Source organism: Melanostigma gelatinosum, assembly GCF_949748355.1.
Source record: "Melanostigma gelatinosum genome assembly, chromosome: 12".
Taxonomy (NCBI): Eukaryota; Metazoa; Chordata; class Actinopteri; order Perciformes; family Zoarcidae; genus Melanostigma; species Melanostigma gelatinosum.
Genome location: NC_136645.1, coordinates 3644566 through 3670456, shown reverse-complemented (window position 1 = coordinate 3670456; position 25891 = coordinate 3644566). Strand labels below are relative to the sequence as shown.

The 25891-nt window shown below is 42.7% G+C and overlaps 1 protein-coding gene across 6 annotated transcripts; it reads right to left on the bottom strand.

Annotated features, from left to right (window-relative positions):
• Nucleotides 1-25404, bottom strand: nckap1 (NCK-associated protein 1). 6 transcript variants are annotated; one of them, XM_079280059.1, is made up of 32 exons: nucleotides 25120-25404; nucleotides 20578-20595; nucleotides 15702-15812; nucleotides 13757-13849; nucleotides 13606-13662; nucleotides 13310-13452; nucleotides 13109-13199; nucleotides 11808-11945; nucleotides 11603-11651; nucleotides 11354-11510; nucleotides 10916-10972; nucleotides 10568-10664; nucleotides 10113-10219; nucleotides 9895-10027; nucleotides 9240-9321; nucleotides 8978-9036; nucleotides 8636-8781; nucleotides 8407-8542; nucleotides 7861-7980; nucleotides 7105-7244; nucleotides 6851-6982; nucleotides 6183-6401; nucleotides 5731-5861; nucleotides 5510-5607; nucleotides 5106-5199; nucleotides 4704-4786; nucleotides 4407-4487; nucleotides 4171-4285; nucleotides 3921-4037; nucleotides 2872-2981; nucleotides 2487-2576; nucleotides 1-2316 (listed from the first exon to the last, which is right to left on the bottom strand). In XM_079280059.1, the coding sequence occupies exons 1-32, from the start codon at nucleotides 25225-25227 to the stop codon at nucleotides 2200-2202; spliced, it is 3429 nt and encodes a 1142-aa protein (XP_079136185.1). In that variant the 5' UTR covers nucleotides 25228-25404; the 3' UTR covers nucleotides 1-2199. The 6 variants fall into 6 exon arrangements, with proteins under 6 accessions (XP_079136185.1, XP_079136186.1, XP_079136187.1 ...); XM_079280060.1 differs by having other exon boundaries at nucleotides 8407-8539; XM_079280061.1 differs by having other exon boundaries at nucleotides 13757-13843.
• Nucleotides 25405-25891: the final 487 nt, after the last annotated feature.

Sequence of the window (25891 nt, the reverse complement as noted above, 5' to 3'; positions counted from 1 at the left end):
TAAAGTTTAAGTTTTTATTCATTAATTTAAGTTACACGGAGGAAATCAGGGACACACACAAAAAAAAAAAAGGTTAGAAAGAAAAACAGCAATCATTCCACATCAAATGGCAGAATGTTTCCATGGATCTGTCCTCACATGCTTATAATGCAAACTACAACACACGGCAGAAATAAGACTTGTGATCTACTGTAAAGTGAAGACACGTCGTTTCAGTGTCTCCCTGCTACATACTGTAACCGCTGCTTCCAGATGTTAACAGCCGGAGCGTTTAGTCCTGAATAGTATGCAGTACGAGCCTTTCAGACAGAAGCTGGTGTTTGATACATTAGCAGAGGGCTGGCATGTGTGTGTCTCATTACGTAGCCCTTGCAATGACTTGATTGACAAAAACAAAATATATATAAAGCAGACCGCACTTTGTAAAAGTCACCCGCCTGTGCTAAAAGGGTCCCGTACAACCATTGCGAAAACGTAACTGCTAATACGGAAAGTTTATTGAAGGATGCCCATCGACCACAAATCCAGTGAAAACATCACCAAGAGTCTATTCATATATACATTTATTTTATTGTCTTATTGCAGCTCCAGGTTGTTTTGTCGACTTTCACAGGTCTGAGATCAATTAGGATTTTACTTGTTTCGCTGTGGAGGAATTAGTTAATTGAATTTCCTGTGAAAGTTAAATACTAGGTGGTGGACCTTCAACAGCTGCCTTTGAGCAAGGCACTATCCCCCGCCCACCACCACCGCGGCTGGTTCAGTAGGGCCAGTTGGCAACCAGCACTACAAGACTGTAAATGTAAAAAATTTAAAACACGGAAAAGCAGAATGTCTTCCTCTTTTCAGAAGCCAGAAGATGCAGAAATCATTCTGAAAGAGAACGTATAAATTATCGTCGCTGTTCATTTCTACTTTACAAAAAAAGAAAAAAAGAAGAGTAGCACCTACTGGACCTTTACTTAATCAGAGAGCTGTGAGGAATATTTGCAGCGTACTGAAGGTTTTCTGGCTGCTCAGTGTATAAACCGTAGTATTACCGCAGTACTTTTTTAGTGTTTTGTTTTTAAAGTTTGTTCCCGCTGAAGAAGTTCTTGTGTGACCCCCCCCCCCCCCGCCCCCGCCCCTGTTCTGTTAACCAAGCTGCCTGCAGACCGTCTCATCGTCCAACACTTAAAAATGGCATTTCTTTTTCACCCATTAATACGCAAACACTCCACCACTTCCAAGCCCTGATTCACAACTTTTAGTGTCAACACATTTGGCAAAATAGTCGTCATCGTGAAAATAACAAAAACATCAAAAAAAAAAACAGACGAGTTCAGTTCACATCAAAGTAGAATACAGATATTATATCTTTACCCACAAAAAGTTCAAGTTACGACTAGCTTGAAAAAGGAAAGAAAGAAAAACATCACCATGTTATACAAGAGTGTGTGTGTGTTCACTATGAAGTGTTAGTTTGTAGTTTATCTGCGATGTCTGTCAGTGTGTGTAGAGAAGTATGTAAACTTACATTAACAAGCAACACGTCTTTCATTATCAACACAGGAACTCTTCCTCCGCAAAAGCAACAAAATAAAAGTCCACGTCACATCGTTTGCATTCCCAAAGTAAGCATCCAAATCCATCACCACATAGAAGTTTGTCAGCTGGACACTAAAAAGCTCAAATCGTTCATTGAAAAAGAAAAAGAAAAGAAGAAAAAAATATTTTAGTGTCAACTATATATATACTATATATTTATATTTTTGTTCTTTTATACCAACCAAACATATGGTATATTACGTGTTGCTGTGGTCCCAGGCAACGTCAATGAAAAAGTACAATGATTAAAATAAAGACACTGATCCCCCGACTTCATCCAGCTAGCGTGTGTTTTGTTCATTTTGTAATGTCAGTGTCTCCTCCTCGTCTTTGTGCACTGAATTGTGGGAGTTTTTCTGTGTTGTTTTGGTGTTTATAGTGTATTGGTTCTGTATTTAGAGAGAACTTGTTTAGTGTGTCAACATTTTAGTGGACATGTCACACGCGGATGCTTTTTGTATTGTCGGAATATTAACATTGAGGCATTGTAGGCATAGTTTAGTGTGTATTTAGTGTATGCCGTTAGTGTGTATTTGTTGCTGTGTGTGCGTCTAAATACGAGCTCTGACGGTAGATGGCACGTTAGGCCTTCGCTGTGCGTTTAGTGAGCGTCTACGCGTTAGCACTGATGCTCTGTTTGTAGACGGCGTGGTAGGCGTTTCTCAGCAGGACGTAAGGGAAACAGGACTCCAGCAGGTCCATGGTCAGGAAGGGAGACTCCTGCACAATCTGAAACACAACACACAGACTTTTAGAGAACAGAAATATGAATAACTCCCGATGCATCGGTGGCAGAACCATGTTGGGTCTCTCTTCCACAGCATCAACGTTATTAAGCAACAATGTAAATGTAGTCCACTGAAGAAATACACGACCGGTGTGAAAACACTCTCTCTCACCATGTCCAGCAGCAGGTAGACAGATTCTCTGTTCCGCGTCGTCATCTTGTCCGTCTCCTGTCCGATCTTCAGCAGGCTAGATGAAGCCAGCTACACAGAGACAGACACATGTTTTATACATTTCTAAAATGTCTGCATAAAATGATTGCGTGTTGATATCAACTACCTTTATGCAAATGTCATTTAAAAAAGGGTGTGACTTGATTGTAACATTAACCTAGCAGCAGCATCTGATACATCCTGGCATCTTTTTTAAACATGCAACAAATCGCCCCCATCTGGGATCAGAATGGTGTCTTTGTGGTCACGTACCCCCCTAAAAACGCTGCCATTTTTAATGAGAACATAAGCATGCGTTATAAAAACGGAGGTCTGTTGATCTTACAGCCAGGAACTCTTTCAGGCGGTCCTCTATGCTCCCCTTGTGGATGGTGAAGAGAGCAGCAGCGATCTGGTTGATGGCCTTGGCCAGGCAGTGGATGTTGTTACAGTGGCCTGCAGGGGGCAGCAAACACACGCCGTTAGTGAGCGATCAAGAACATATCATCTGTATTTGATAATCAATTAACTCCGCTTTGAATTCGGACACGTGGGGCTCTTTAAGACCTCCACAGCAGAGAGACTCCACAATAAAAAACCTGGAAGTACCAATTTCAGCAGGGAAAATATGGATTTCCTTATTTTGTATTTCATGCAAATTAAGTGTGCGTGTGTGAGATGCATAAATGTGAATGTAAAAGTGTGTAATTGTAAGTTCACACAGCGAGTGTGGCTGCACCGGCGCCGTGTTTCGAGACTCGCTGCTGGAAAACCAATCGGCGGCCGATATGCGGTCTGCATACTAACAACGGTGAAGCCCATTACAACTCATTATCCTTTTCAAATGTCCCTTATTAACAACGGCGCCTCTCATTTCAAGGCTGTTAAGTAGCAACGTCTTGATAATTCATCCTCGAGTGACAAATCTCTCCGATACCTGAACAAAAAGCCTCATTTAACTTCGACGCTGTGGCTCTGTTGCAGGTTTATTTAACTCAATAAATCGTTTTTTACATGCAACAAATGCGGTTAAACGAGTCATAATAGGGAAACTGACCTTTAGAAATGTTTTTATAATACAACAATTTATAAAAACGTACATAATGAAGATGATGATGGAGCTCTTGTGCACACAAATGAACCAATCTGAGGCCACGAGGTCGATCTCATTTGCATACAGAACAGTCTCATGCCACTGATGCAGTAAATTATGTTTCCTACACAGTGTGTTATATCCTCCTGCACTGCTGTCGAGCTCTGGATAAAGAGCTCCTTATTTTCTTTATTCATTATCACAAGTTATTACATTACTGCATAATGTGTGGCCCAAAACATGATGTAGTTTGATATTGTATTGTAGTTTTAAATTCAGAAAAATATAGTCTGTTGGATTACCTTCTATGGCGGGGCTGTACTGTGACATCACGTTGCTGGCCAGCGTCGGCAATGAAACGGCCACAAACACCATCAGCAGACAGGCGATCTTATACTCCTCCTCTGGACTGATGTTCTCTGCACGGACACAAGCACACGACCTCCTTTCAGACATGGACTCCACAGTGACCAGGTGCTCATTCAGAACACGAGACGTTAAACTGTCATCAGATTAACGTGAAAGGTGAAAGGAGCTCCACATTCAGATCACCTTTCTGCATGCGCGTATCACCACTCTTCTGCGAGGACAGAGCCACCACCAGAGCCGGGTCGATCTCACAGGGCAGACCTGCTGCTGACGACAGCTCGTAGACATTCATGGCCACCTGGAACCAGACCAGAGAGTCATACATACGCATGAGGAGAGAGAGGGGGAGAACGCGGAGTCAACACTGACATCGGGTGAAGAGGTTACTCTATTTGTATGCGTGTGGGAGCGCGTTTCACCTTCATGTCCGTCTCTCTGGGGATGTGGTCCTTGAAATCCTCCACTGAACTGACCAGGAAGGGAATGTGACAGGATAGCACCTGGAGAGAGACGGTCCGGGAAGAGATATTAAAATAGAATCAACAATGTCACATTCACGGTGCTTTTATGTCCAATAACTAGAAGTTAAACTGTATCTATCTACGGGACTCAGTGTGACCATCAATCATACCAATGTGGTGTGTGTGTGGTGTGTGTGTGTGTGTGTGTGTGTGTGTGTGTGTGTGTGCGTGTGTGCGTGCGTGCGTGTGTCTTACATCTCTGAGGGCCTCCTGAGCCAGGGAGCGGAAGGACAAGATGACTCCGATGATGGTCATTCTCTTCAACACACTGTCCACAGCTACAAACACACAACAACAACAACAACAACAGTAAACATCAAACCATCCAACAGGGAATTCATCCTTCATTTGCTGCTTTCGTTCACAATCAAATAAAGTTTTATTATGTTTTTATGAGGCTTTTATTTTGCCGTTGTCTGCCGAGTGTCTGCATTGATTTCTATTCGTCTTTCAGTGAAGCCTGCTTAACCACCAACTGTTAATTTTACAACAAGTGTGAACAAATCAATGCTGGGACGCTTCACACGGACATGAAACAAGTCAGGACAGCAGCCGGTGTGTGTGTGTGTGTGTGTGTGTGTGTGTGCGCGCGCTTACAGGTGAGTTTCTTGAAGAGCGCGGCCATGTGTTCTGGTTTATCAAAGCTCGTCCTCATCTGGGTCAACACCTCCATGTTTTCTACCACCAGTTTCTGCATGGACACAAACACAGTTAGCTTTAAATTCAAAAATCATTTTAAACTTTATGTTCACACAGACAGATCATCCTTTTTATTTTCATATTTTAAAGATGTTCATCTTAGTGTTGAGGCCTTTATTCCTCATATTAGAGTTCTGATTATTATTATCTATTCCTGATAAATAAAAGCTACCGAAAAGTGTCCGTAGAACCAGATCAGACAGTAGCTCAGCATTTATCAAAAGCAGTAAAAATAGAATGACATAAAGACGTACAAACCTCTTTTATTTTATGCGGATGTCTATGCGATTGTGTAAACATACCTTCAGCTCAGCGACCTGTGATGAGATGTGCCACATCAGACTCTCGCTGAGGAACTTCATACCGTACGGCCCCAACAGCTCAGACAGCGAACGCATCTCTGTGAAAATACACAAAACAAATACAAAAAATCACTACAAAACACAAGTCAACAGATTCTTCAACTATAACTTTCAACAACATAAAAGTGTGCAGATGAGGCCGCGTGTGTGCGGGTCAGTACCGGAGATGTCGGAGTATTCCTCAGCGTTGAAAGTCAGTTCGTTCTCCGTGGGCAGGTTGACGAAGGCCTTCATGGCGGGGAAGTAGGCGATGTGACCGTTGCTGACCTGACGGAGCAACGTCTCCAGGTACCTAAACACACACACGCGCACGCGCACACGCACACGCACACACACACACATCAAAACAAGAAAAACACAATTTGGAAATTTAACAGTAAATGAAAAACATTCCTACATTTTCTGTGCCCAAGAAAGCAAAATCTGGTATTTAGTTGTTTGTGCTGTGACAGTATTTTGTATCACAATACAAATGATCTCCTTCTGTCCAGTAATACAAATGAGGAATTAGTTTTATCGGTGTTTGTGATGAAGAGAGTTTCCAGCAAGTACTGCTCGAGACTCGACAGCATGAGATTACAGACGATCGGCTGCCACGGCTCTGTAAACGTACCAGTTGGTGTACAGACTGGTGATGGTGGGCTCCCCGTGGCTGTCCAGGTGCTGCGTCTGCTGCAGGAGGACGTTGTTGAACACCCGGGTGATGTCGATGGTGACGTAGTTCTCTATGGACTGAAGCACCGTCATGTAGGCCCGCACGCTGGTCAGCAGCTCGCTGGGCTTGGCTATCTCCTGGGTAGCCTGGTTGTACATAGTCATCCCCACTATGGACCTGGAGACGGACGTTACGATGGACGTTTAGCAAAAGCACATTTAAAGCCTCACAAACTGCAGCGCTGACATCCTGCAGAGGATAAACTGTATTTAAATGCACAGCGAGACGATGTAACCGTGAACTCTGTTGACGCAAGTCAAACTAAACTCTTCTTCTTTGGTGTTGTGAATCTTTTGCAGATGCTCTCTTGTATTTCCCTTTTAATCACCGACACCAAACTTACTGCCGTTTGTAGCGATGATTATCTAGAAATTGTTGCTTTTTCTATTCATCGACGGCAAAATGTCTAGAAGTTAATTCACTTAAAAGGTAGATACAAGAAGCTCAGCAACTAGGGCTCTTAGTCTAAGTTTCTTATTGCCTAAAGGAATCTTTGTATCTGAACGGGACATTAATAAGCTCCGACAGTAACTCTGCGTGTTTGATCGGCGTGTGTTTGAGCTTACTTGGTGAATCGGATCTCCAGGTGCGAGGTGAGGTACTCTCTGGGTGTGAACGTGTGCTCCCAGACCGCCAGGTTGGGAACATAGTTGATGGAGAAGCAGAGTTCAGAAAGTGCTGTGTGGAGTTTATCCAGACTGTGGAGGGGGGAAGAAAGAAGGTCAAGATGAACTCAGTAAGATACGATAATCTGTGTCTTTACAGCAGCAAATTGGCATATAATGCATCAAAGAGGAGAAGGTTTGCGTATTGGACTAACTTGGTGACCAGTAGTCGGTTCTTCCTCATGCTCTCCACGCCCGGTTTCTCTCTCTCCGGCTCGCCCTTCTTCCCCGTCGCCTTCTTGCTCTTCTTGTTCACCGCCTGGCTGATGGTTTTCGCACAGTGCTTGGGAAGCAGCTAGAGATGGAAGAGTAGGAGAATATGAGCCAGACGGTGGAGAGAGAGAGAGAAAGAAAAGAAGACGGGAAGGGATGAACAAGAGATCGAGGGAAGGGAAGACAGATGGAGAAAGACCGATCATTCACGGCCTGGCTGATGTTCTTAGTAAGAAGTGGAGCTAGCAGACTGATAGAGATCAATTTAAGAGGCTTTTAACCACAAGCATCAACAAAGGCCTCAACACATTAATGTGACAGCATGTAATATTATGCAAATAGCCGGTTGTTTCTGCCAAATCTTGTGACATTAGACAGTTTGTTAGCATGAGAAAACTTTTAAGGACTTTGTGAGTGCACTGGCACTTTAAGACACCTTTGAGTTTGCTCTTTTTTGTGATAATCGGCACAAACGCGGCGCGTTAGATGAGAAGATCGATACAACCGAGAGGCATCGATCTCCTCATCCAGCTCCCTGCAAGAAAGCAAATGATTGCGCTTCCTAAAATGTCAAAGTATTCCTCTAAATGGGCTGCCTGTGTGTGTGTGTGTGTGTGTGTGTGTGTGTGTGTGTGTGTGTGTGTGTGTGTGTGTGTGTGTGTGTGTGTGTGTGTGTGTGTGTGTGTGTGTGTGCCCACCTGGTCGCTGAGTGTACATTGTTCGGTGCAGATGTCAGTGATCAGGTTTCTGGCCTGTTTGGCCATTTCATCCAGAAACATGTTGCACAACGACAGGCTTCGATCCCCGATGTGGTGCCGCTGTGGAGGAGGAAGGAAACGTCTTTATTGTTAAATGTCAACATAACATTATTTCACAGTAACGGCTCTGTTTCTAATCTGTAATTGAATCAATAAACAAACAGCAATAAAAGAGAAAATATACCGTCAGAAACCATAGAATCAAAGGATGAGGTCAGATAATTAAGATATGTTAGAAGTTTCATAATTCAAATGATAAAACCCTTAAAACATGTGCCGGTAGTTAATTGTAGCAAAGAAATTTTTTATTGGGCATCACCTCCGCATTTGTGTGTATTGTCCGAAAAATAGACTTGAAGTGTAAATAAAGACATTTAAATAAAGATTTAAAAAGAGAGCGGATCCGTTACGTGAGACCTGCAAGTGAAAAATAGCGTCTGACTTGCTTGCGGTCTAGACGGAGGGTTAGAGAGTGTGAGTGTTTACCTCTTCAGGGCAGAGCTCATGTGTACAGGACATGAAGTGTGTGCAGAGCAGAGGGAAGCAGATGGAGTGTCGGCTCTGGGAGGGAAGCTCCAAACACTGCTGGAACATCTTTTCAAACGCACGGCTGTAGAAGCTACTACCACAGACACAAACACACAGGAGAAGATTAAATACGGGACTAACACGTACTTTATCAACATCAAATGCATAACAAGGGTGTGCATCTCACCAGAAAATAGACAGGTCCGACGTCTCCACCAGCATCTCCACCAGAGAGTCCACCATCTTTGTGTGGAAAATGATGGTGTTCATCATTTTGCCGAGCTCCTTGTGATCGGCGATACCAAGACTGGCTTTAGAGACGCTGGTGTAGGCCTACGGAGGGGAGACGTATTCTAAATATTAGAGATGTTTTTGGTACTTTTGTTGCGCCGGTCTTTCCATTTACACTCCATTCCACACAGTAGCAATATTTAAAAACAGTCAGTGAAACATGCAGACTGTGTTCAGTAGTCCTGAACGTTCCTCTAGTATTAGATAAAGAACTAAAGCTTGAGATTAGTTTGCACACCTGCAGTCTGAACCAGTCCAGCCTCAGTCCTCTGAAGTCAAACACCTCTCCATCCTCCACTAGAGCACAACAGACAAGATCACACTTCATCAGTCTCAAAGGAAACTCTGGTGACAGAGATTGATTAAAATCACAAACATTTATAGCCTAGTACCTGTAGTACAAGCACTCGCTAAATTACTTTAACTACCAGCTTTACTACTATCAGTACTTCCACTGTGTTGTACTTCTACAATGATGCTACTTCTAAGTAATGGTTCACCTTGTTTGACACTGAGAGAAGTCATAGTGTTGACAAATGAAGACATGATTATAGACTCGTCCTCTGGACACACAGACAGGTTCTAGCAGAGAAAGACAGAAAACCGGTTAGAAAGACAAGTGCAGCGTGGAAAAACCTTCTAAAAGACAGTCTCTTTTAACTGAGGCCCAAAATGTTATGTTGTATCTGCATGCAAAGGGCAAGGGAGGCGGGAACCTCCGGTTCTGCAGAGTGAAGCCAACGCGGAAGTGTCTTAAACCTGCATTCTCGCTACTGACCACCAGGGGGCGATGCCTCTGGTTGTATAGAAGTCTATGAGAGAATGACTCCACTTCTCTCTTGATTTATTACCTCAGTAAACATTGTAAACATGAGTTCATGGTCTCAATCTCTAGTTTCAAGTCTTCTTCAATACAGCATGATGTTCATTTAGTACATTATGGCCCATTTAGAGTCAAATAGACCATAAAGCAGGGGATGCTTTAGGGCGGGGCTACATCATTCCAAATACGGTAACTTCCATTTATCGGTTGCAAAAAATTCAACATGGTGGCCACCGAAGTTGTATTGTGGAAACCCTGCACCCTGTCCTGCCTCTAGATTTTGTCTGAGAGTACACTTCATGTGTGCATTGAGAGCGTGCACACGTTCATACCTGCACCAGTTCATTCAGCACCACGGCATCAAAGCCGGACAGGTACTGGACGTAGTATCGCTGCATCACCGGGCCGTACTTCCTGACGTGAGCTCTGAGCTCCTCCATGTAGAAGATCAGCTCTGCTATGTGTCTGTACACACACACACATCAACAGATTTAAGTTAAGGATGTTATGGTTGTGTGTAAGGCGTGAACAGGTGTGTGTGTCTGCGTACTTGTCTATGAAGTCATCTGTGCTTTTCTTCTGGATGTTGTCTGCGTGTCGAAGCAGCCAGATGATCTCGTCACGCGCAAACGACAGCGCCATGAACACGAACAACGCCTGGCGGGAACAAAGGAGATAAATATGGAGGGAAAGTAGAGAGATATTTAGATTTTTCAAGGGAAATGGAAATGTTAGATAAATAATTCTAAGATAAATTACCAAGAGCAGTTGGTAGCGAGCACTTTCTCACAGTCTGTGAACCAAACACGCAATATGTTCATCTAATATATTCTGTTTTACATGTATGAGGGTCTCCGTCTGCCAGAGGAACATACAGGATTCTTTTAAGGTGGTAAAAATGTGTCTATCCAGGTCATTTAGTCGTGTTCATCTACTACTACTAAAACTGAATCGAGTGTTATTTAAAGGTAGTATTTTGCTGTTTAAGGTGGTATTTTGTGTTACCTTAGGACCTAGTAGTCCAGGTTGATCGGCTAAAACAGTGGCCAACTCCTTCAGAGCCGATCGGAGGAACTTGCGTCTCTCTCTGTGCATCGAGCCTCTGCAGAGACACACAGAGGACGTCAGCGCACAGAGACAGAGAGAGACAGAGAGAGAAAGACAGAGAAAGAGAGAGACTAAGGCAGAGCTGAGATGATGGTTAAATCAATAAAACAGAGAATCTGGGAAGTGAAATAAATCCTAAAATATGAAATATGTTTTGTGTTTGTGAGGAACAAAAAGCAAAGGTTGGATGAAAACCCCAGTTGGGAAGCGAAGAAGAAGAGATTAGTAGAAACATGATGTCCGTACGCGTGAGACAGGGCCTGTTCTTTGCATTCTCTGATGTCATTGATGCGTTTGTTGTACCTGGAAAAAAACACAAGCGGAGAGGATGTGTTAAAAGAGTTAAAAGAGCAACGATTCACAGAGTGTTCGTACAATACTGTAAACACGTCCGTGATGTGATTTTCTGCCATTTGAGATTATGGTCTCATGTCAGGAAACTAATAGAGAAACTAGGTATCTTCAAATGCTTCATATCCCTAAAATTTCTACAACCTCATCTATAAAGTTATGGAACTCACAGTAAATAAACCATTGATACAAGTATTGAAATACATTTTTATGTCGTGCAAAAAGCAACTACCGTAACTAACTATCATGTGTTGCCTTTAGATGTATTTAAACTTTAAATCTTTTAGTGACAGGTAAAAACGGTGGTGTGTCCACACACACAGACGCTCGCACCCTCTGATGTTCACGAACAGGTCCTCCGCAGCCTTGTGGACGTGGAACACCTCGTCCCTGAACAGACAGAGGCAGGTGGAGCTCTGCAGAGCCAGCTTCCACAAAGACAGCGCCGCAGCGTCGCTGTTCAGCACCGCATGACACAGGATGAAGCCAACTGGAGGGAGAACACAGACGGGAATATACGACGATCCAGAAGCCAAAACAAAAACAAGTTATGTGGATGGAACAGGAAACCGCTTCACTTACAAACAATCCACTTCTCCATGGCGTCCAGTGACAGGTATTCACACGGCATCTAAAGACGAGAGAGTGGAGCACATACAGGTGAATGGACTAAAGGCTCAGACTCAAGCTCTATGTTTTAATTCTTCATTACTAAATATTGTTTTAAATATTCCCCTTGGAATAGTTGGAAGTTGAGCCTTTTTTGTGCAGCGGTCGTGATGCTAACCGTGTCTGACTGTGCAGGGTTGAGCATGGTGGAGGGAGCAGAGATGAGAGAGAGCAGCTGGGCGTTCCTCCACTGGTCAGCGGACAGATTCCTCCTGGGATACACCATCTGGAGGCTGATCAGTGCATCCGACAGGGACTGGAGGAGAGATGGGACGAAGAGGGAGGAAGAGGGAGAGATGGGAGGAAGAGGGAGGAAGAGGGAGGAAGAGGGAGAGACGGGAGGAAGAGGGAGAGAGGGGAGGAAGAGGGAGAGAGGGGACGAAGAGGGAGAGAGGGGACGAAGAGGGAGAGAGGGGACGAAGAGGGAGAAAGGGGACGAAGAGGGAGAAAGGGGACGAAGAGGGAGAAAGGGGACGAAGAGGGAGAAAGAGGGAGAGAGGGGAAGAAGAGGGAGAGAGGGGAAGAAGAGGGAGAGGGAGGAAGAGGGAGAGACGGGAAGAAGAGGGAGAGAGGGGAAGAAGAGGGAGAGACGGGAAGAAGAGGGAGAGAGGGGATGAAGAGGGAGAGAGGGGAAGAAGAGGGAGAGAGGGGATGAAGAGGGAAAGACGGGAAGAAGAGGGAGAGAGGGGATGAAGAGGGAAAGACGGGAAGAAGAGGGAGAGAGGGGATGAAGAGGGAAAGACGGGAAGAAGAGGGAGAGACGGGAAGAAGAGGGAAAGACGGGAAGAAGAGGGAGAAACGGGATGAAGAGGGAAAGACGGGAAGAAGAGGGAGAGACGGGAAGAAGAGGGAAAGACGGGAAGAAGAGGGAGAGAGGGGATGAAGAGGGAAAGACGGGAAGAAGAGGGAGAAACGGGATGAAGAGGGAAAGACGGGAAGAAGAGGGAGAGACGGGAAGAAGAGGGAAAGACGGGAAGAAGAGGGAGAGAGGGGATGAAGAGGGGGGAAGAGGGAAAGACGGGAAGAAGAGGGAGAGAGGGGATGAAGAGGGAGGAAGAGGGAGAGAGGGGATGAAGAGGGAGGAAGAGGGAGAGCGGGGATGAAGAGGGAGAGATGGGAGGAAGAGGGAGAGACGGGAGGACATGAGGGAACGAAGAAGAAAAAGTGTACAGTGAGCTTTCTTGCACCTCAGTTAATCAACAAGTATTGCGTCAGTCTTTCACCACATTACTGTATTTTTTAATGAAGTCGATATTTCAGCTGCAGGAGCTTGTTTCACTCCGACTGATCGAAATGTGGCACGCGAGGAGCTGTGGACACTGTGCCATTGTAAAAACAAGATGAAGTCTATCACACTGTAAACTTTAACGACTACCTGGCAGTTTAATAAGTCAGGTTAATGAGTCAGGTTCTCGTTACCTTTCCATGAGGAACAAACTCCTCCATCAACTTCTTCAAAGGGTTCTCGTAATCCACGATCATCTGGCCCAGCCGTGGGTACTCCCGGTCACTACGACACACACACACACACACACACACACACACACACACACACACGGTTAGCATAGAGACCATGAACCGTTAACGAGTCTGCATTAAAGTGCGTTTCCTTTGCATCACCTGGCTCCGTGCGTCATCTCGTGGGCGTAGTTGTACAGTCCGATGATGGCTTTCCTCTCCTCTATGCGAGACAGTATCGTCATCAGAGTCGTGTACGTCACCACCAGGTCCAGGTAGTTCTTGGTCAGGTCAAAGTTCACCGTCTGACAGGGAACAACGACACAAAAGGGGCATTGTTCTTAATAACAACCATCTCTTCAGCTGAGACAATAACACCGGGAGCAACAGTTAGATAAGCATTGGGTACATGTAGCCAACATAGATAGGAAGAGAATGTGAAACCTTTATTTACTTACAATGTCAAAGAAGACCTGGCAGGCGTCGATGGTGTTCAGCAGCTCACACACGTGGTCCTGTTGATGAAGGAGTCAGTTTCAGTGTCGTTAGAATCACTAACACCAGATGATCCTCCACAGTAACCTGTGAACAGCGTCTGATGTGTCTTACCTTGAATTCCATGACATCGACGAAGGTAAAGTAGTAGAGCGCCAGGTTCTTCAGGATCTCTGACTTTTCCTTCTGCAGCTGAGCCAGCTGTTGCTGTAAACACGTGACATAAAATATTATATTTAGATAAACCTGTTATCATTTACTGCATCTCTCTGTATGACTTCATGTAGCTCTTCTTTCATGAATCAAACAGAGAGACACAGATAAATAGATACAAAGAGAGATTATAAATGTGTGTGAAGTCATTTTACTTTGGTCGAACATTTCCTTCACTTGAATACAGGAGACATACGCTCTGTGTTGGGTGATGCTGTGAACCTATTCAGTTATTTTTAATCAGAATGAAAGTCCAGAGTCCCGATGCAAAGAATGTAAAAGAGAATAAAACGTTTGACCAAAGTAAAAGGTGTCTATCAAAGCAAAGCCAGACGATGCACCCTTGAATGCGTTTTAAAGACAGAAGAGAAACAGGAAGTCAGTTATCGAAAGCACCAAAACCTTCTTCTGAGCTTCTGGATGTCGTCTGTGGACACAATGACTATAAACTCAGCATTTAAAAGATTCTCACGTCAATCTTTTAACAAGCTGGAATGTAAACTCAAGCGTAAAAAGCAGTAAGTTTAGCGAGTGAGAATCAGTTTTCTATGAACATGACAGAACGCACACTGAAGAGAGTGCATCACTGCGGCTGCACCAAGGAGGTATAAACACTCTGACTCGACCCAAAGTCAAGACAACTTTAAAAAGGTTTTATTCTTAAATCTTAAAAATGATAATTAACTGGGAAACACAGCAAACTGACAGACACAATAAATCAGTGTATCTGCTCTGTAACACTCCTTAGTGCAGCCAGTCGGTCCTCAAGCCCTCTAACCAACTAACAGCTAACCAGGCAGTTAACCAGAGAGTTAACCAGGCAGTTAACCAGGTAGTTAACCAGAGAGTTAACCAGAGAGTTAACCAGATAATTAACCAGGTAGTTAACAGAGAGTTAACCAGGTAGTTAATAGAGAGTTAACCAGGCAGTCAACCAGAGAGTTAACCAGATAATTAACCAGTTAACCAGGTAGTTAACCAGATAATTAACCAGGTAGTTGACAGATAATTAACCAGAGAGTTAACCAGAGTTAACCAGCCGCACAGTCACTCAGTGGATGAAGGATGGAAAGTCAAAGCGCTGCCAGCAGAGGAGGGAGAGTAGAGCAACGCAAACAACAAACAATCCAAAATAGCTTTAAAAACAGGTACAAAAAAAAAACTTAAGTACGTGAACTAAAATACAAACATTACAGAAACTTAGATACAAAAACTTACCAAAAAGCACAAGTCCGGATTAAGCCAAGTTTAGCATGCAAAACACAAACAAACACAGAAACAAAGCAGAAAACAACATAAGAGACAATATTTGCACAGTTATACTGAATAAAGCACTTTGCTACACACACACACAGACACACACTCTCACACACGCACAGCTGTTTGCTAAATGACAGTTTGACATAAACACATAGAGGCCAGAAGCTAAGAGCTAAGCTAACAAGTAAAGCTGAAAGAAACATTCGATGAGCAATGACTCGGTTAAGTTCACTCACCAGGACACAAACACGTGCGCACTCGACTGTATTGAACAGTCTTGTTGTACAGGTGTGAAACTATCAAACAGTGACGTACATCTACGGCTAAACACTATATTCTGAATATGACAACAAAAACGAACTAGCAACACAAATCAGTCATTACAAATAAAAAATGAGAATCTGCCTGTAGAGTGAACAGACTTAATGTCATGTCACTTGACTTTTCAGGGTTTCTACTGGAGATGATTTGATTGTATGATGAATATTGTGATTGATAACTAAAATAAATCATCAGTAGCTGCATATAAATAAACCTTTCAGTCTAGACATTCAACGCAGAAACACATACATGCAGGGGCACTTACGTTATTGTTCCGTGTCTCCACAGCGGGGAACTTCCTGACAATAAATTTAACCGCAGACTCCAAGTTCTTATCAACGAGATAGGAGGGCTTAGCCTTGGGGTCGCCACACGCCTGGAAAGGAGAGGAGAGGAGGAGGTGAGGAGAAACTAAACACAAACCATGGTGAGTTGTTACTAAAACACCTGTACTCTATATCTCAACATGTTTATTTATATTAATCTAACATTTTCCCTCCTCACAGTCAGGCATGTTAGATGTATGGTCATCACTGAGGAAACATTGAGTGCTCACAGTGTAAACTGGTTTATCTGGTCCAGGATGTGAGAAAGGCGTTCAGGTGGATGAATACATTGACACCACTTTCACATTTAGTGACGTTTCTCCGGACCGTATTAAAAACATGAAAACGAACACACGCACAAACTTGAATGCAAGTGTCCTTTGAAAGTCTAATTTGCCATTTAGATGCACGACAACAAGGAGATTCCAAAGTTGAATGAAGTTTGGAAGTCTGTGGTTTTCATGTTTGGATAAACCAGCCTGAACTGATCAGAGGTTCTCACCTGAGGAGCTGTGGAGAGACGTCAGGTAGCCGAGCATAGATACCGAAATGATCGTTTGAATACAGATAATACTTATTCTACATGTTGTATCTGCTGGCCCTCATCGTGATCGCCTCCAGTTAGGAGTAATACATTTAAGCATCTAATAATTTAGCCTCATTTTACGCTTCGCCAGACGTTCTCCACAACACGGAGAGGATGAGAACCACTGAGAGAGTCCCAGTAGTGAGACTGAAGTGTCTCTGAGCCATCACTGGTTAGTACCACTGCATGACGGGCAGAGTGATGGACGGGTAAGATGACGAAGGGGTTGAATGAAACAGAAGAGGGGAAAAAATGGAAAAAGGGAGAGAACTTAAGTACAGAGAAAGAGACAGAGAGAAAGCCCTGTTTTTATCATTTCACTACACCCACAGATCTGCCTCTTTCTTCTTAATTACTCTCATCTACTCGTCTTAGTCGGCGTCTGACCGACAGCCCCGACTCTGGCAGGAAGCAGCAGCGCTCATGCATTATGGGTAGTGTAGTAGTGAAGGGCGAGGAACATGTGGTGCATGCATGTGCCATAAACAAAGAGTTTGCTGGAGGAACAATCCTAGAAGAGGTCAGTGCCTTTGACCCTCCTGAGGATTCACTTCCTCGTTCATGGTGTAAGTCTAGAAAGTGGAAGCACACATTCACAAAAAGGCCATAAAAAGTTACCAAACACGAGTCGCTATGCTATAAATGTTTCTACCCGCTATACAACCCGTCACAGCTAATGGACCGACGCCACAACCACAGACCTGGATTTCAGTTTGCCTGGACGGCCAGCACAAAATGAAAGCAGGAAACAGCAGCACATGCTGGTTCACACGAGCACAGGGGGCCAACGGACGTGTAGCAGTTGGGACTCTTACGTTATTGCGATATGTTTTATACGAGTTTATATACGAGTCACATTTTGAGCTGTGGTCCCGAGTGACATGCACCACACTGCTGACAAATGGAAAGGTTGGAAACCTTCAACTCACAGAGATCAGCGTTAAAAATAGCCTTTCTGCCACGAGGACTAAAACTTTTAGCGTCCTTTTAACGTACAGATTAGCTGCGACTACTACACAATCACAACAGAGCCCCTACTGAGGACTTCGCTGGTTTAAATGCAAGTTAAAGATGCCAATTTGCATCTGCTATAATTCTACACGGGATGCAAAATGGTGCAGGGGGAAAATCTGTAAATTATCCTGAGGTAACAAAAAAATGAAAGAAAAGATAGTCTACCCAGCGGACAAAACTAACTAAATACGTATCATGCTAGATACTTAGCCAAAAAACATCTCTGGTGGTCTGTTTAGTCTGTTAGCTGAAGCTAATTCACGTGCTAAAAACACCAGAAACGGGCATGCTGTTGGCTCTTAAACGCACCCACCACTGCAGGGTTTCACACACAAAACACTTGGACACTGGAGGGAGAGGGGGGGGGGGGTGTTTGACACAGAAAAACATACAACACCAACATGATATCAATACCCATCACAGACACAGACCGGACCTCCAGCCTCAGCTTGTTTTCCTTGCGCTCGCTTCTCTCACACCTGATCAGAGTTTCAGCTACTACTACGAGTTCTGTTCAGGGGTGCGAGAGGCCAGACTGGATTTTAACTGTACGTTAAAATGAGAAGCAAGGAATCAAGATGCGACCGTTTAATCCATGCAAAAAGCACGAGCCTTGTTCTTCTGATGACAACACACCACTAGCCTGACCCTACACACAACAGAATGCTCTCTACATCGAACAATGTCGTTATTACCCTTTGAGTCACGCCGGGGAACTGCAGAGTAAAGAAACACTGTGCGGTTATTACACAACATTTGGTATCCTGACTATAAAGGACTACACGTGTGATTTACATGTTTTAGCCCAAACTTAAATCTTATAGTCTGAAAGCTTTCTCAGGTCTGCGCTGATGATTTGTGCTTTTATTTGTTTAACGTCTGCTCTCTGCCTTAATTTATTGATGCTTATGCTCTGAATGAACTTTGCCGATTTACCTACGTACTTGATGGTGCGTTCAAATAATCGTAGGAAGCTCCGATATCCCAGACTTGTGGGCAATCTACCAACAGCCAAGAAACTACCCAAATCACATTGTTCTAACCACCTGGTTTGATTAGATGTCAGAAAGCCACAAAGAATACAGACTAGTTCAGTGACATGACTGACATGAGATAAAGGGAACACATTGACAAACATTCAATGCCTGTGCTTTGGGTAATGGTGGGCAGTAATGCAGAATAAGTTAATGAGTTGTAATTAATGGGCTAAAACATGCAGGACCGTGATTTCTACTACACTAGCATACGCTACAGACCTAGCTTCTGTTTCTGTAGATCTAGCCACACCACTGCAGCATATTTTAGCTTAAACTACTTTACTTTAAGAAAGGACAGAAGTGGCGGTGTAGCTGCGTAGCGTCACAGAACAAAAGCATGTAGATTTAACAATCATTCTCCCTGGCACCGTCCATTAGTGCTGCTGGTGGCTGCTGCATTAAGCTGGCTGGGTTTAGGGGTGGGGTGTGTGGGGGGGCTGATGAAAGGATGGAGGTGAATGGAGGGACAGGGCATGGGAATAAGCAGAGAATCAGAAGTGCTGGATTGCCTGGATACCAGAACAGACCTCAGTCTCTCCTCCTCCATCGTTTCTCCACTCCGGGTACCAATTAACAGCCGAGCTTCTTTAAAGAAGGGTCCCCACACGGTAACATATGGCAGAAGGGACTCTGGACTAGACAGCACAGTGCCGGAGAAACCTCCATCTGAAAACTAATCACGGCCGCTAATTACTCTGGAATAATTCAACACCCCCGTGGCACCGTTATAGCGTTCCTTCAGAGTCTCCGTAAAAAAGTCTCGCTGAGATGAATTAGTTTCTGTCTGTCATTCCTCACATTATGAGCTCTCTCGTTCCATAAAAAGGAGAGATTAACTGCGGCAAATAGAGAAAGAAAGAGCTCCACAGAATGGATGGTTGCTTGTGATGAGCAGAGAGCCACTAGCGAGCCGCTACACCGGGCTCACAGCTGGCCGGCTGCCTGGACGAGGAGGCTGATCTTCACTCATCCTCCAGCGGTTGTCAGAGTTATTGCACTTTTCGTAAATAACTTTTTAGGATCAAACCGAGAGAGCTGGTTGGCATCATGCAAATGCAAAGCGCTAAATCAACGGCCAAAGTGGTGGAATGCACATGAAGTAGTTACTTAAGTACTTAAAGTAAAAAGTATAATATGAATATCAAAAAATATAAAAATCGAATAAATATAATTTTGACGTACTTGAGTTTTTCCATTTTCTGCTACTTTATACTTCTACATTTTGGAGGCATTTATCTGACAGCTTAAGTTTCTACATACTCTACAGGTTTCGGTTATTAATACAAAATAGATAATTAAAATCATAAATTCTAATTTATTATTGTACGTTAAGCTACCCAGCAGTACATCAATTCATTAAAATTAGCGCCACCTTTACCGACTTCAGCATTATAGTGATTTAAACATAAAAGCACCAATAATGACATTAGAATAATAAAATGAAATAGGCTATTCTGCATAATGAGTACTTATACTTTTGGCTCTTTAAGTACGTTGTATAGCTAATACTTTTGTACTTCAGTGCAGGCGTAACAGAGTACTTTTACACTGTGGTATTGTTACGTGTACTTAAGAATCTCAATACTTCTTCCATCACTGCTGCAAAATCACTTAATTTATGAAGTAGACTTTCTTCACAATCGGACGATAAGTGACGATTAGCTGGTGGATTCTAATCAACAGTACAAACAGATCACATCTATTTCTATCGCTCATCAAAACATATATTTCTTTGATAAATATTTCCCACACTATCACTACCAACTCTAGGGGCTTTGAGACACACTGTAGTCTAAGCAGGCTAAGTTACTGTGGATCAAATAGGCACATTTAAATGCAATATTCATCAGTGAAAACTTTATTGTTTCTGGTATTCCCAAATCTAATTGTCTAGACCCAAAACAACAACCAATGTGCATGTCAATGCTGAATCACAAGCAGATGGATCTCAATTGAGGGTTTGTACGACTGACAGTGAATGGAGCCCGGCTTTACTCTCAGCATTACAGAATCAGACATGAAGAGGAGTGAGGCACAACGGAGAGGACCAACAGATTAGTACAGGTAGCCAAGGAGCAGGAGGAGGAGGAAGAGGGAGGGAGGAGGAGGAAGGGAAGGAGGTGAGGAAGGGTGAAGGAGGTGGGGTTTCATCAGTGGAAGGTGATAAACTTTGCAAACCTTCCAAACTTGTCCTTGCTGCATAGGAGAGGGGGGGAAGCATTGGAACGGAGAGAAGAAGAGAAGAAATCAAAAAACAAAGAGCCCACCCAGACACACTGCTGGATCACTGGTCTACACACACAAACGCTCACACACACACACACACACACACACATGTTTTAAAGTAACACAGAGTGTAGTAATCCTATCTACACATCCATTTTAAGGCTGAAATAATATGGCTGTCTTGAAGACAAAGTTTTATTTTTTTACTGGCTGCAATATTTGCTCCACATTTCCATGTCTGTTGCTTAGTAACTGACAATGCAGGGTTCCCTCATCGCTCCATCGCTGGTGATGAACGTGTGATGGTGTTCAGTTATTATGTGGCCACACAGCAGCGTGAGCCACTTGTTTCTGCCGTGTGTCCAGAAGCACTTTTAGAGGCCTTTGGTTGAAGCTAGGTTGAGCCGGCTGGTGGTGGAGCGACGTGGTGGTGGATGTGAAGTGACGACGGGGCGAACACGTGGGTCAAGAAAAAGAAAAGTGTTGTGTGGTTTTGGGGGAACTGAGAGTTAAACTGGTGTTGACAGTTGAAGTGTTAGATGGCTCATAATGTAGATATATGTAGAGCTAGACCCACACATCTACCAGGCAGGTACTATAGATAAATATACGTCAAGGCTGCCAAAAATGGGATTGAATATTCATTCATAAAAACACAAAGGTCTGAACTATTTGTACATATATTTCTATGACACCGTCATGTTTCGATTTATTCCTGTTGCTCGCTTTCAAAGCCTGCAGTGGACGAGGAACGGCTGATACATGAAGGTGAAGTGAGGAGTTATCGTAAAGATAACTCCTCACTTCACAACAAAAACACAACTGAGGTGGCAGCTGTCTGGAGGGAGATCACCTTAAATTTTCCTACTTGCTGTTGGCTACATCGTACGTCATTTCCAGAAAATATCACAATACAAAACACGTGTTTTCTGTTTAAAAAAGTACAAACGCCGGAAGATAGAAAGTACAACACGCTCATCTTTTTATGCGATTACGTCTCCAGTCTGATCTGGAGCGCACAGCTGATTGGTGGTTTGTTTACATGTCGTTTAACACAGAGTCGCTCTCTCTCTGTCTCTCTCTCTCTTTATTACGGTTGTTGTTGAATTATTTCTTGTTCAGCTTGACTAAGCGTTATATTTCATTTTCAATAAGTGAAAGTAACGTTTGACTTCCTTCATGCGCTGCATTCAGTGGACTGCATCAGATATTGATCCACATTAAATACAACTTCTGTAATAATGTCATGAAGAAACTCTGTGATTCCACGATTAGTTTTTGATATGACAGCTATCAAATTGGTACTAAAGGTTCAGGTATAGAATGAGGGGAGAAAAATGGTATTGGTGCGTCCCCACTTCTGTTGCTCTGGTTTGTTACCAGTTTAACTCTCGGGGATTCTAATGAAGCGTAACTACACATCGTGGATCGGTCCGTTTTCTTATCTGTTGTCGAGGTTTCTTCTTGGGAAGTAGAAGAAAAAGAGGAACAAGAACAGTTAAAGGAAAAAAGTCAGCGAGACAGAATGGGTGAGTTATTAACACTCATATTGACTCTCATTTGATCCCTTTCTGCAACATATTCAATGTAGACTTTTGTCAGTGTTTAACCGGCTCTGCTTTAAACCAACGTGCTCATGTATTTCTAATAGTATGCATTACATAAGAAGAGATCCCTCTGTGTTTATGCAGAGTCACACTGCAGGAGAAACGGGATTCCCTCGGCACACATTTAGATGTAAGCCACAGTTGTGCAGTAATGTCAATGGAGGGACAAGAGTCTGCATGTTTGGCCCGTTTGTTACCCGGGGCACTCCCAACGTTTGTCTCTTCACATCAAATAGAATAAATAGAAATATTAAAATGAGCCAACTCTGATACAACTCTGCTTGTACTGTATTGTCCCAGGGGAACAAAGCCATTTTTGATTAATGAGAAATTTACGGGAGGTCTCGGGCAATGTTCCCTCAACAGCTCATAAAATACCATTGAAATGAGAAATGTGTGGTAAACATGCCCCCAGTAATCAGGGGGGCCCTTCATTAAATGTCAACCTGAAATTATCTTTCACCAGAAAGGCAATTATTCATGTTTGACTGCAGCTTCTGTCCCCTCTGAGCCACCGTAGCTACGCTTATTACTGTATTCTGGGCAACAAAAAGAAGATTTTGTTGATCAGAAAACAGCTGCTGTGAGTGTGCAGCATGACGAAGAAGAAAGTGTTGGCACCACACAGCCAGTAGAAGGAGAAAGTCCTGATCTCACACAAACCACTTCATCTTTCAAAAAACTAAACAATCTACAGGAAAACTGTGGAGACTGAACTAGCTGGACTTAGAGAGGGAGAAAAGGCAATATACTACCAATACATCTCTGTTATATAAACTGACTGGTAATTTACCAATACAAATATAATTAATATAGCTATGATCAAATGTATTTGAACTTAAATACTCTAAGTGTTGTGTGCAAGAGAAAATATGATGTTAGACGGTCCACTGGCTGAATGATAAAAACTTTAATGCCACTCAGCCAAGATTAATTGAGGTGAAAAGAGATTTTATTTCTGCAGACAGTCAATGGCGTGTAGTTAGTGAATATGCTTAAAATGGAAAAGAGCATTGCTGTGATCTTAGATGGTAATATTACCGTTAGTGAGCATGAATTACTGTCTCCCAAAGGTAGAAACAAGACCACCAAGCCTCCTGTGTATTCATTTGGAAATATAATTAAGATGATCCGCTGGTGTTAAATTAGAGGCACTTTGTGAGGGAATTTCTGTAAGGAATTTTAGAATAAAAAAAGATTAAACCGGTCTCTAAATTGCAATTGAGATTAGCAGAATGAGCCCACTGATTGTAGCACAGATTACTGTCCCGGTTCTTTCGTTTCTAGCTTTGGGATGAGGTCGTTATTGGATGTTTGGAGAGTTTTTTTCTCATATCACAAGGTGAAATAAGGAATAAAGAACGCATGAACAGCATTTTAAGGGTGGAAATATTCAGAAGCCTTATGGTGAGGCAGATCAGGAGAGATATGAAGATGATGGGACAGACCAAAAGAAAAACGAAAGGAAGGAAGGAGGGAGGAAAGGAAGGGCGTACTAAGAAGAGTAATCAGTAGCAAAATCTCTATGATTGTGTCTCGACTGCTGATATAACTTACACAGAGAATAAAAACACACGTGTTCATCATGTGAAGTAAAAAGTTTAGACCCACTATCCTCCCACACACAAACCACTGGTGTTATACTGTACACTATATATATATATATATATATATATATATATATATATATATATATATATACATACACACACTATATTTGACCTCTTTCCCTCTCTCTCATCTTGTTTTATTCATCACACATACCCAGGCACAAAGGCTCAAAGGCTCGAAACACACAAACAGACCCACTATCCTCCCACACACAAACCACTGGTGTTATACTCCAGCAACACAATTAAGACTATGTGGCACTAATTAGACATGTTATAGTTTATATCACTGTGTCTATTGCACTATAACAGTGTATACTGTCATGTTTAGATCACTGAGAGGGACTATATATATATATTTGAGCTGAAACAATTATGTCAATTCTGAATCTGTCAATTCAGTCAGAAGTTCATAATGGATTACACAGAAATTGAGCATTTATTTTTTTTGAACCAGCTAACATCACTTAAATAATCAACGTTAATCGAATTAATGAGCTTAACTGACATTAAAAGCAGCCATTGGCTGTTACTTTAGCTTCATTTTCTTACAATTAATTTAGCTAATAGCAAAATGCAGCTTTGGTAAAAAAAACACTAACGTAAAGGTGTAAAGAACTGGCTTTTAATCATACTCATACATGTTGGCATCAGACTGCAGCTGTGTTTTGGTGTGTTTCGTGTTTTGGTGGATCAGAGACGACGCCCGATTGCTAACGTTAGCTTAGCGGTGGTTACCTTAGCTAGCAGCCGTCGCCATTACCAGCCGACGTTAGCTACCTTTAACCACTACTGCAAGGCCTGGAGTTTTTTTTTAATACCAATATCACCTCGGTGCAGCTTCATTTTAACAGTTTATGTTTTAATTCACCAGTCTGTAATTGAATATACTATCTACAGTAAGTCTGCACGTGTCTTTTAATCCAACTAAAAAAATCTGTTTATATCGTCAAAACGAAACGGGGCCACTTTACCGCAAGCTAACGCGATAGCTTGTGTGCTAGCAGTGCTTTAGCTTCCAGGGATGCTAAAGGGACACATTTGGGATAATACGTGCCTTTTGCCGCATATTAGGCTGTTTGAAAATGACACATTAACAGTGGCTAATACACAAAAATAGCAGTGCTACATTAAACCAATAGAGCAATGGTCAGTGCTAGCTAATCAAGCATTCATACTGTCTCCCAACGTTAATATTGACACTCGTTTTGAGTAAAAGCCCATATCATGAATCGATATGGTTTAATGAGGATTTAAGTGTGTGTGTGTGCGCGGACCTTCTTTATATTGTAAACACGGGTCAACATCCCGATGCCTCTGTCGTTGAGGATGGTGAGCTTTTCTGCCAGCTTCTGCTGGCTGGGCTGGATCACTCCGCGCGACATCTTCTCGTTAAATCTATCAATTCAATCCGAGAAGAAGAAGGAAAAAAATATCACAAATCTTCCTGCAGCCTCTGGCTTTAGTGATGGGAAGAAAGAAAGAAGGAAGCTGTGTGGTTTGTGCCGATGTTAGATTTCTCCCATGTTTCAGCAGCTTCCTGTACTCCACCCCACCGTCTCCCTGTGTTTCTATTTGTTTTTTTATTTTTTCTCTCTCGGTCACAGGGATGATGAGGAGTTGTCCTGGTTTTCACAACGAGGCTGGCTCTTGTGGTGCGTTCAGGGGCCCTCGGTAATAGTACATTTCAGTACATTAAAATGAGTAAAACAGATTATAACAGATTATTATCAAATTGTGGTATTTATACTTTCACTTGAGTGAAATATATGAACACTTCTTCCACCAATGCTGATACTTCTACTGTTCCTTTACTGATATACATATTGTGTATAAAGACTACTTATTCACTAATGTGAACAAATACATATTAAACAAACTACCCAAAAAAGCAGTGGTGGGAGAAATACAATTTTATTTAAATAGGAAGTATCCATACTATAGCGTAGAAATACTTTAAAATATACTTAAAATACCAAAAGTAAAAGTACTCATTATGCCAAATGGCACATATTATAATCACATACATATATATGTATATAATATTAC

What these genes read in the sequence shown, in the direction of transcription:
- nckap1 (XM_079280059.1), bottom strand. Translation starts at nt 25,227, where the DNA reads ATGTCGCGCGGAGTGATCCAGCCCAGCCAGCAGAAGCTGGCAGAAAAG. An exon ending in CTGTTCGTGAACATCAGAGG is followed by an intron (nt 10,973 to 11,353) that starts GTGCGAGCGTCT and finishes GTTTTTTTCCAG; the next exon opens with GTACAACAAACGCATCAATG. An exon ending in AACCGACTACTGGTCACCAA is followed by an intron (nt 6,983 to 7,104) that starts GTTAGTCCAATA and finishes CCCCCTCCACAG; the next exon opens with TCTGGATAAACTCCACACAG.